The 11,158-nt window shown below is 57.6% G+C and overlaps 2 protein-coding genes across 3 annotated transcripts; both read left to right on the top strand.

The window, feature by feature from the left end:
- The first annotated feature begins 19 nt into the window (after positions 1 to 19).
- Positions 20 to 4,292, top strand: TEKT2 (tektin 2). Of its 2 annotated transcripts, none has more exons than XM_061412533.1 (10): positions 20 to 109; positions 1,347 to 1,554; positions 1,639 to 1,764; positions 1,954 to 2,159; positions 2,688 to 2,831; positions 2,907 to 3,021; positions 3,200 to 3,307; positions 3,421 to 3,564; positions 3,731 to 3,810; positions 3,982 to 4,292. In XM_061412533.1, exons 2-10 carry the CDS (start codon positions 1,399 to 1,401, stop codon positions 4,193 to 4,195), a joined length of 1,293 nt encoding a protein of 430 aa, XP_061268517.1. In that variant the 5' UTR covers positions 20 to 109; positions 1,347 to 1,398; the 3' UTR covers positions 4,196 to 4,292. The 2 variants fall into 2 exon arrangements, with proteins under 2 accessions (XP_061268517.1, XP_061268518.1); XM_061412534.1 differs by lacking the exon at positions 20 to 109 and adding an exon at positions 116 to 195.
- A 955-nt stretch (positions 4,293 to 5,247) lies between these two features.
- ADPRS (ADP-ribosylserine hydrolase) lies at positions 5,248 to 10,877 on the top strand. Its single transcript, XM_061412535.1, has 6 exons — positions 5,248 to 5,485; positions 7,615 to 7,711; positions 7,949 to 8,156; positions 8,414 to 8,598; positions 9,396 to 9,496; positions 10,067 to 10,877. Exons 1-6 carry the CDS (start codon positions 5,272 to 5,274, stop codon positions 10,357 to 10,359), a joined length of 1,098 nt encoding a protein of 365 aa, XP_061268519.1. The 5' UTR covers positions 5,248 to 5,271; the 3' UTR covers positions 10,360 to 10,877.
- The last annotated feature ends 281 nt before the right edge of the window (positions 10,878 to 11,158 follow it).

Raw genomic sequence — 11,158 nt, 5'->3', positions numbered from 1 at the left:
GTGAACGGCGAGCAGAGAGCGGGGTGCCTAGCAACTGGGATGCCTGGCAACCGGGGGCGCTTAACAGAGGAGCTGGCCGAGGGAGGCGGAAGTGCGAGCGCGGAAGGAGGTGAGAGGACGAGGGGACCGGGCTGGCGGAGGCGGGGTGCTTACACCCAGGGCCGATCTCCCTCCCTCTCCTTTCTTCGTGCCGGGGTAGTAATATAAACTAAAGATGACTATCCTGGGAGAGGACGGGAGGGGCTGGGCTGGGAACCAGACAAAGCCCGGCTCCTCCCAGTGGGGATCCCTCACTGCCCCCCTCTCCTCCTCCTCCTCCAGTAGAGGGCGGAGAGAGGGAACGTGACGGCCAGGTGGGGAGGGGACCAGCGCCCCCACCCCCAATTCCCTAGAGCCAACTTGTAGCCCCCGGCAAGACTAGCCTGTCTTTTCCAAACGGAGAACAGGGCTCCTTCTCTTCGATCCCTCCGGATCTTGTCCCAAAGCTAGGGCAGGGAAAGAAAAGAAAACCCACAGGACTTTAGTTGCTGCAAGTAGGGATGGAAATTGGATTAAGGTCTATTTTTCCTGCTACCCAGGGCTTCCCTGGGCTTCCCCGGGTGGCTCAGACGGTAAAGAATCCGCCTGCAGTGCAGGAGACCCGGGTTCGGCGCCTGGGTGGGGAAGATCCCCTGGAGAGGGAATGGCTACCCACTCCAGTATCTTTGTCTGGAGAATTCCATGGACAGAACATCCTGGCGGGCTACAGTCCATGGGGTCGCAAAGAGTCGGACATGACTGAGAGACTAACACTAGGGCTTCCCTGGTGGTTCAGCCCTAAAGAATCAGCCTTCCAGTGCAGGAGAGGCAAGTTCAATTCCTGGGTCGGGAAGATCCCCTGGAGAAGGAAATGGCAACCCACTCCAGTATTCTTGTCTGGGAAACCCCATGGACAGAGGGCTACAGTCCACGGGGTTGCAAAGAGTCGGATCAGACTTAGCGACTAAACAGCAACAATTCCTGCTAAACAACAACGATTCCTGCTACCCACCCACTCTGCCAGCCCTACTAAGCACCTGGTCTAACACACACACCCAGAGGGACCCCATTATCCCCTTTCACCTGCTCCAGGGTGAAGGTGCCACAGTAAGGGAAGGGTGCCACAGTTTGTGTCTGTGGATAGTCGGGTGGGAGGAAACTTAGTTAATGCCTCAAACAGTTGAATGTAGGGAGAGCTGTTCCCAAGCAGGCTTCCAGAAGGAAGGGAATTGAAGCAAAGTGGACAGGAGCATGTCCTTTAGAGGGGCTGCAGTCCAGGAGAGGCTCTCCTGCGTGGTCTCCTGCCACCTGTTTGCCCCCTCCTGCAGAGTTAGGTGTCCTGGAACAGGCCTGGGGGCCTGACCCTTCAGGACCTGCACCATGGCCACGCTGAGCGTCAAGCCCAGTCCACGCTTCCGGTTGCCGGACTGGCAGACCAACAGCTACCTGTTGTCCACCAATGCCGAGCGCCAGCGAGATGCCTCACACCAGATCCGCCAGGAGGCCCGGGTCCTCCGCAACGAGACCAACAACCAGGTTGGGGGTCCAGAGTCCAGCTGGGTGGTGAAAGGATAGCTCCCAGCCCCCGACAGCCTCTTTATCTGTGTCTGTCTCTTCCAGACCATTTGGGATGAACATGACAATAGGACGCGGCTGGCAGAGAGGATCGATACTATCAGCCGATGGAAGGAGATGCTGGACAAGTGTCTGACGGATTTAGATGCTGAGATTGACGCCCTGGCACAGGCAGGGAGCCAGGGCAGGGTGCCAGGAGATCCTGCTCAAGGACGACCTCCTCTCCTTCCCCTCTTTCGGGTCTGGGTATTTGGTGGCTTGTCCATCTGAGTCACTCACTGTCCCCTTGGCTAAAGTGGTGATGAGAGCTGCTTCCCAGTAGGATGGCCCCACCAGCCCCCTGTGCCCTCTCTCTTCTAGATGAAAGAGTCAGCGGAGCAAAACCTACAGGCCAAGAACCTACCTCTGGATGTGGCAATTGAATGCCTGACCCTGCGGGAGAGTCGGCGTGACATTGATGTGGTGAAGGACCCTGTGGAGGAGGAGCTGCACAAAGAGGTGGAGGTCATTGAGGCCACCAAGAAGGCCTTGCAACAGAAGATCAGCCAGGCCTTTGAGAAGCTCTTGTAAGAGAAAGACACGGCATTCTCATGTTCCCCTGCCTTGGGAGGCTGTGTTTTCAACCCAGAACCTGTGTATCATGGGTAACTAGTCACTGCTTCTCAGGCTGCCTTCTGCCCCCTCTGTGCCCATGGCAGAAACCACTCACTCACTGATCGTAGCACTTTTTGCACCACTTGGACATGGTCTCAGAATACTTCTCGTGACACTGCTCTCAGCAGCCATTATCTATTGATTGGAAACATGAGGGATGAGTCCATTTGCCATCATCCCTGACTTTCTGGGCACGTGAGCCATGTGGGTGTAGCTATTTGAGTGTGCCCTGTGGGTGTGTACAAGCATTTGGGTGCCCTAATTTTGTCTGTAGGGGGCTCATCCAGCTGTGCCCATCTTTGTCTCAACTGCAGCAGCAGCTCCTCTGTCAGCTCAGCTTTCCCATCCCTCCCTGTCCCTTCAGTACCAGGGTGGGGGACTGTGTTCCGGGGCTACTTTGGAGGGATGGTTCACTGATCCAGTCTCTTCCGCCACCCCAGCCTCCTGCAGGAAGCCCGACAGCGGCTCAACTCTGACCATCGTGGCAAAATGGAGACACTGGACATTGACAGAGGCTGCCTCTCTCTCAACCTCACGTCCCCGAACATCTCTCTGAAGATCAATCCCACACGTGTGCCCAATGGGTAAGAAGGACATTTCACTCCCTCTCCCTCCCTCCCCGCAGAGGCCATGCTCTTACTATTTCCTGCCGCCTGCAGCTCCACCTCACTCCAGCAGTGGGATGACTTCAGTCGGTTCAACAAGGACCATGGAGAGGCTGAGATGAAAAAGGCCATTGAGCTGAGGCAGGCCATCGCCCTCACTATTGCTGAGGTGAGTCCCCCACCACCACCTCCTCGATCCTCCATGGCTAAGAGCTGGCCCCAGCGGGCACTCACACACCCTTGTCTTTCGGTCTCTGTCTTATGGCATCCCTCCCTGCACCTGAGCGACACCCTCAGGTGGCCAGAGCTTATTCCCTCCCTTTGCCCTGCCTACTTCCTGTCCTCAGACCAACAACGAGCTGGAAGCCCAGAGGGTTGCCACGGAATTCGCCTTCAGGAAGCGGCTGCGGGAGATGGAGAAACTGTACAGTGAGCTCAAGTGGCAAGAGAAGAATGTGAGCCTTCTCCACGTGGTCTCCTGGGGCATGGACTTCCGGCTGTGAGATGAGCCCTGCCAGGAAGCCCTGGACTGGGTAACCAGTGGAGACTGGGCACTCTGTCCCCGCAGACCTTGGAGGAGATTGCCGAGCTGCATGAGGACATCCGGCACCTGGAGGAGGACCTGCGCAGAAAGTTACAGAACCTGAAGCTGTGCCACACACGGCTAGAGGCCAGGACCTACCGGCCCAGCGTGGAACTCTGCAGGGACCAGGTGCGAGGGCACCCCAGCGGGGCACAGGCCCCCTGCTAAGGTTCCTCAGGATGACTCACTTTCTGGTGGGGCAGGGGTGCTGGCGCAGGGCAACCACCCCCCAGGCCTGTGGGCAGAAGACTAGTATGGCTGACCTGGGATTCCCAACCTGCCCCTCTGCCTCCAGGCACAGTACGGCCTCACCGACGAGGTTCACCAGTTAGAGGCAACCATTGCCGCCCTGAAGCAGAAGCTGGCTCAGGCACAGTAGGTCTAGGGAGCGGGCAGGAGGGGCGGGGAGATACCTCCCACCACTGGGGTCCCTGGCTGCCTGCGGGCTTCCCTGCTGGCTTCCTGGCTCAAGGCTGGTGAGCTCAGTCAGCCCTGAGTTCTCAGTCTCATGCTGGGGGCGGTGGGCTGTTAATGCCTGCTCCCCAGGGACGCTCTGGATGCCCTGTACAAGCATCTGGCCCGGCTGCAGGCTGACATCGCCTGCAAGGCCAACTCCATGCTGTTGGACACCAAGTGCATGGACACCCGTCGGAAGCTGACCGTGCCTGCGGAGAAGTTTGTGCCTGAGGTGGACACCTTCACCCGCACCACAAACCGCACCCTGAGTCCACTCAAGACCTGCCAGCTGGAGCTGGCCTAGGCAGGGGGCTGAGGGAGGAGAGGAAAGCTGGTTGAAAATGGAAGGGATGGGGGGAGCGGAGAGAACGAATCTAATAAAGGTCGGGATTCTCAGTCCAGAGGGTTCTCTGCTCCCCCTGCATGTAGCCAGCGGGAGAGAGGGCTCTTGACCCTCCTGTGTGTGGAGGTGCAAAGATGGGAAACACCATCTCTAAAGCCAGCACCCTTGGACTCCAGCGGTGTGACCTCTAACCAGCTCTGCCCCCTCTCCATACCTAGAGGAGGCCCAGAGCGGGCTAGGGTGATGGGGAGGGCTTGGAGGTGGGCACCCAGGCCTGAATAGGGGCCACCCTATGGTTGGACAGCTGGCCAACCGTGCAGGGGAGGGGGGACAGTGACCCAAAGGTCTGCCTCATTGCCCAGCTCTCCAGGGCCCTTCAGTGGCCGACCAGCCGGCTAGGACCCCCTTTACAACTCTGGGGAAAAGTGAAAGTGTCAGTTGCTCAGTCGGGTCCGACTCTTTGCAACCACATGAATTGTAGTCCACCAGGCTCCTCTGTTAAGTTGTTCCCCGTAAGCACCTTCTCTGGAGAAGGGAATGGCAATCCACTTCAGTATTCTTGCCTGGAGAATCCCTTGGACAAAGGAGCCTGGTGGGCTACAGTTCATGGGGTCGCAAAGAGTCGGACACGACTGAGCGACTAACACACACACACACACACACACTCCTCTGTCCATGGAATTCACACACACACACACACACACACACACACACACACACACACACCTCTGTCCATAGAATTCTCCAGGCAAGGATACTGGCGTGGGTTGCCGTTTCCTTCTCCAGAGGATCTTCCCGATCAGATGGTAAAGAATGCAGGTGGATTCTTTACCATCCGAGGCACCAGGAAAGCCCTTACAAGTCGCGGAAATGCGGGCTAAAGACATAGACCGGACCCTATCTGACCAGGGGACCGCCCCTGGTCTCTCGTGGGGGGCTCTGCGACTCCGGGCCGCGGGGCGGCGCTGTGGGGCCTGAGACGCCGCGCAGTGGGGGCGCGCGCCCGCCACGCCGGAAGTGGCGGCGAGTCCGCGCGGATGGCGGCGGCGGCAGCGATGACGGCGGCGGGCTGCGGAGGGGCTGGGGCGGCACGCTCCCTCTCCCGCTTCCGAGGCTGCCTGGCCGGCGCGCTGCTCGGGGACTGCGTGGGCGCCGTCTACGAGGCGCGCGACACCGTCGACCTGACGTCAGTCCTGCGTCAGGTCCAGGATTTGGAGCCGGACCCCGGCTCTCCCGGGAGCGCGCGGACAGGTGGGCGGGGCCGGGCGCCGCGGGCACCCGGGGCTCGGTGAGGGACGCGGGCAGGGAGGGGACCGCTGCCGGAGGAGCCCGGTCTGCACGACGCGGGGATACCTCGGACTCGGCGTGTCCAGGATCCGAGCCCCGTGTTCACATATCTCGCCCCGAACGTTCGCCGTCTCGGGGCACGCCACGCCTAGATTGCGCCTACTCCAGTACTCTGGCCAATTTCACCCGTTTTACCCCGGTCTCTCAGAACACTGCGCCACCAGCCCATCTCCACGCAGCTGGAGTGCACTTCTGAGAACAGATCTTATGGAGGCCTCCCCGGGCCTGAATCTCTGCAGTAGTTGTCCATTACCCTTAGGACAGAGCCACACTCCTTAAAGTACCCTGCTTGGCCTGCCCTCGCCTGCGGTTCCAGTTCCATCTTCTAGCACCCTTGGCTTTGCTTTCTGTGCTGCGCTTCCTGGCACTTCGTGCCTCCTCTAACTCTTTTGCATGTATTGCGGTCCCTTTGCCTGTAAAACTCTATTCCCTCAGCCTCTCTCTCCCCTGTGCGGTCAACTCATCACTCAGAACTCAGTGCAGTGTCACGGCTGAGGAGGATTCTTCTGGGAGATCACGTAGAATAGTAAGAAAAAGGAGCCACACCCAGAAACCTGTAGAAAGAAAAGGAGCTATAGAAGGAAAAAGTTTATTGGAGGAGAAGCAGGGGAGGTGTGTAACAATAAACTCAGGAATTTCAAGATGAAGACACTGGTTACTGATGTGAGGCCACAGAGAAGTTAAGTAGGGAGGAGTCTAGATTTAGGAAAGCTTTGTCAGTAGAAGGTTGAACCCTGGAAGCTATATTTCAGTGGGTTCCGGAGGGAATGAAAAGGAACTCAAGACTCAGTTCCTCTCCTGATTCAGATCTGCATTCTTTTGGGTGGGCTTCAGCCAGGCAGACCCTTCCCATGGGGTAGCCCTCAGCAGCTCCTAGCTCAGCATCTCCAGCCGAGGAAGTTTCTCTTTACAGAAGCCCCAGCAGAAGTCTCTGATGGTCTCACTGGCCTGGCTTAGGTCACCCATTCATCCCTGAACCAGGGCACGGGATGTGCTTTTGGCTGGCCTGGAGGTGGCATTGGCTCCATCTTTGATCATCTAGGCTGGGAGTGGGAGAGACGTGGTTCCCTGGGGGGAAACTGGGTGCCAGGGACCAGTTGAATGGAGACTGGGTTCTGCTGCATCACAGAGGGAGAAGCTGAGGAGACAAAGGCAAGGCAAGGTCCCCTGGGAACTAGGCTGGGGCTAGACTGCAGGAGAGACTCAGTCCCTCTGAGGGGAGACTAGAGCGTGTGGCTGCGGGTAGGAGACTGTAGGCCTCTCTTGCTGGTAAAGTAGAGAGTGGGGGCCTCCTGAGAGTGAAAGGTAAAGAGAGGGCAGGGTTGGGGCTTGGGATACACAGAGCAGGGTGGGGCCGGGCGCTGAGGGCAGATGTCAGATGTGAGGAATAAGAAGGGGTTCATTAGGGAGTGTGCTTTGCTCTCTACAGCTGTGTCTTCTTTGGATAAAAGCAAGTCCTTGTCCCTAACTGGCTTATAGCCTGAGAAGCTACCAAAACCAGTGATGTGTGTTACAAGTGCCAGGGCAGAAGACCCGGGCACCTAGAGGAAGGAGAGGAGGTGGGTGGAGGGAGACGAGCAGCCCCAGGTGGGAAGGATGTGACCCAGGCTTCAGGATTGGTTCTGAAGAGGTGGAGGGGAACAGTGGGACATAAGATGGATAAGGAAGGAAGGGCTTCAAATGGCCATGGCAGTGAATTTGGACCTCATCCTGAAGGCGAGAGCCAGCCATCTGAGCAGGAGAGTGTGATGACGAAAGTGATGCTCTACTCTTAGGAAGAATTTTCTGGCAGCACATATAGGCCAGGTTGGAGGGTGGGGAAGACACCGGAGATCTGAAATCAGCAGGACATGTGACTAATTCAGCGTACGGAACTGTCGAAAATCCCATGGCTGAGAGCCTGGGAAACTGGATGGGAGTGAGAGGCTGGCTTGAGGCCTTCTGGAAGTAGTAGATGAAAAGCGTGAGCAGGAGGCCACAGCCGCCACCCTCGAGCCCTGCAGTTCCATCTCTGCCCCCTGCCCTCCCTGCAGAAGCACTGTGCTACACGGACGACACAGCCATGGCCAGGGCGCTGGTGCAGTCCCTGCTGGCCAAGGAGGCCTTCGACGAGGTGGACATGGCTCACAGGTGAGGCCAAGCGGGTGGGCGGGGTTACTGCACCCCTTGACCAGCGCAGCGATGTCCGTGCATGCCAGGACACCCTCCCCCAGACCCCGCAGCAGGACACTGTCCTTTGGGCCGCTGCAGCTTCCCAAACTAGCAGTGACAGCTCCAGGATTCCTCTTTTCCCAAACCAGCCAGGTTTCTTCTCTCCCAGCCATGGCAGGCATCTCTTAAATTGTGGTCCTGTGGCCTCGCCCCTAGGTTTGCTCAGGAGTACAAGAAGGACCCTGACCGGGGTTACGGTGCTGGAGTGATCACCGTCTTCAGGAAACTCCTAAGCCCCAGATGCCGGGATGTCTTTGAGCCTGCACGCGCCCAGTTCAATGGCAAAGGCTCCTACGGCAACGGGGGTGCCATGCGGGTGGCCGGCATCTCCCTGGCCTATAGCAGCGTGCAGGATGTGCAGAAGGTATAGTCCGGGTGGGCTGGCCTCGGCCCTCTCGTCCCTCCCGCACGCCGGGTAACCACATCCTCCCGGGTAACCACATCCTCCCGCGCGCCGGGTAACCACACCCTCCCGCACGCCGGGTAACCACATCCTCCCGCACGCCGGGTAACCACACCCTCCCGCACGCCGGGTAACCACACCCTCCCGCGCGCCGGGTAACCGCATCCTCCCGCGCGCCGGGTAACCACAGGCCTTCGCCTCCCTTGCCTTTGCCCTAGTTTGCCCGGCTCTCGGCCCAGCTGACACACGCCTCCTCCCTGGGTTACAATGGTGCCATCCTGCAGGCCCTGGCTGTGCACCTGGCCTTGCAGGGCGAGTCGTCCAGTGAGCACTTCCTCGAGCAGCTCCTTGGCCACATGGAAGAGCTGGAGAGTGATGCCCAGTCCGTGCTGGATGCCAGGGAGTAAGTAGGCGGGCGGGGGCGCATCTGTTGTGCTTGTGTATGCTGGTGGGGTGGCATTGCCCCAAGCGGAAACCTTTGTAAAATATGTATTTATTAACTATGTATTAGTACTTATTTAATACATATTACTACTTATTTTATACATATTTAATGAATACAAATGTTTCTATTACCGTCCATGGGATTCTCCAGGCAAGAATACTGGAGTGGGTTGCCATTTCCTTCTCCAGGGGATCTTCCCGACCCAGGGATCAAACCCAGGTCTCCCGCATTGCAGGCAGACACTTTAACCTCTGAGCCACCAGGGAAGCCCACTTAATAATATTAAGTATTATTAATTTGAATGTTAATGTTAATAATATTACACACGCCAGGTCTTAGTGGCGGCATGAGGGATCTTCGATCTTCTTGCGGCGTGCGGGATCTTTAGTTGCAGCGTCTGAACTCTTAGTTAACGGCATGTGGGATCTAGTTCCCTGATCAAGGATTGAACCCAGGCCCCCTGCACTGGGAGTGTGGAGTCTTAGCCGCTGGACCACCTGGGAAGTCTCTGAAACCTTCCTTCTTTAATTGCAGGTCCTAAGGAGGGGTGGGAAGAGCCCTGTGCGTAGGCTGTACTTCAGGGCTCTCTGGGTCCCAGAGAACAAACCAGCCAGCTCCCACCCAGCCCTTCCCACTTCTTGCCCTGGCACCTGTGCCTGGGTATCAGCCTGACCACATCCCTGCCCCACCCTTCCCCACCTGCCGTCTCCACCCTGCTGGCTCCAACCTCCTTGCAATCTCGCCCCCATCCACAGGTTGGGCATGGAGGAGCGTCCGTACTCCAGCCGACTGAAGAAGATCGGGGAGCTTCTAGAGCAGGACTCAGTGACCAGAGAGGAGGTGGTGTCCGAGCTAGGTGGGTAGCCCCCTGCCCCCCACCCGTCATCCTTCAGGGTTAGTCTTGGGCTCTTAGATGGGATGGGAGGGGTGCCTGCAGTTACTCCTCCACCATCGCACTTCTGGGGCTGCCATAACAGGAGCACCATTCTCTGGAGGCTCCTTGGCAGGCTGGGCACAGAGCCTTCTCTAGGGCAACAGTGCCCTCAACCTGCAACACCCAGAAACGGCTGCTGGCCGTTAGTTGTTTTACGGCTGATGGTGATAACTGCTGTTTATTCATACAGCATTTTTCCGTGTTTTGGGCACTCTGCAGAGTGCTTTACCTCTAGGATTTCATTTCACCCTCACACACCAGCCCTGCAAAAGTTCCTAACTTTATTTCCTCTCTGCACATGGAGCTAAAGCCAAGATACAGGAATCACACAGGCAACAGGTGGGCAAGCCGAGATTTAAACCCAGGCTGTGATCTTAATCCCAGCCTAACTTGAAGCCTAGAGAGTTGACTTGTGACAAGTGTCAGGAAACTTGGGGACACCATGGGGCCTGGGAATAGGGGTCAAGTTCCCATATTGTGGCCTCCCCACAGGAAATGGCATTGCTGCCTTTGAATCTGTGCCCACCGCCATCTATTGCTTCCTGCGCTGCATGGAGCCCGACCCCGAGATCCCCTCTACCTTCAACAGCCTCCAAAGGACTCTCGTCTATTCCATCTCGCTCGGTGGGGACACGGACACCATTGCCACCATGGCCGGGGCCATTGCTGGCGCCTACTATGGGATGGAACAGGTGCCAGAGAGCTGGCAGCAAAGCTGTGAAGGCTATGAGGAGACTGACGTCCTGGCCCAGAGCCTGCACCGGGTCTTCCAGAAGAGTCTCTGAGGGCCTCAGCTGCTAAGGGCCTGCCGTACGCAGCAGGACCAGCTACAACTCGCATTGGAAACCCTGGGCATCCTCAGGCTTGGCTCCCTGCTTCGGTCTTCCTGCCGCGTGGGCAGAGTGCACCTTGGGGCCAGCGTCTAGTCTGGGGAGGAACGGGTGCCTTCTGGTGCTGGGTTCCTGCCTTCTGCAGAGCCTCGGTGCTCCTGGCTCCTCAGTCAGACATGAGGGACCAGGGCAGGTTTTATTTTGGAGCAGTATTTGTGGCGTTTTCTTTGATTATCTAGGACATGGGATTTGGGGAGGTGGAAATGATCTGCGGCATCATTTCTTCTTGTTGGGATTTAGCCAGTTTGCCTGAAGCCTGTCTTTGGGCCCCGAGTGCTCAGTTTATGTGGATCAGGAGGTGGGCACGTGGATCTGGCCAGTCGAGATGCACACCTGGCCCTTGGCCGTCGTGGGTCTTGTGAACAGCTTCCAGAGAAAATCGCAGAGCAATAAACAGTTTTTGGTAAGTCCCACCACTGTTTCTTGTGTTTCTCCTCCACATGGATGGATTCTTCCCCTCACCTTGACCTTCTGCGCCTAGCACCTCTCTATCTGAGCCTCACTCGTAGGAGCCAGGGACCCACCTGCTGGGTGGTGGAGGCAGATTCCTCCAGTTGTCCATCCAGGAAGAGAGCAGGCGTAGTTTGGTGCTTTTTCCTGTTGGAGATCCCTCAGAGTGGCCCAGGCAGTGGTCAGGAAGAAGTCAGATATTACTGCTCTTAGAGAACCTGACGACTTAATAGGTTGCCCCCCA

This window comes from Bos javanicus, chromosome 3 (genome assembly GCF_032452875.1).
Source record: "Bos javanicus breed banteng chromosome 3, ARS-OSU_banteng_1.0, whole genome shotgun sequence".
In the NCBI taxonomy this organism is placed as follows: Eukaryota; Metazoa; Chordata; class Mammalia; order Artiodactyla; family Bovidae; genus Bos; species Bos javanicus.
This window is presented reverse-complemented; position numbering and strand designations above follow the sequence as displayed.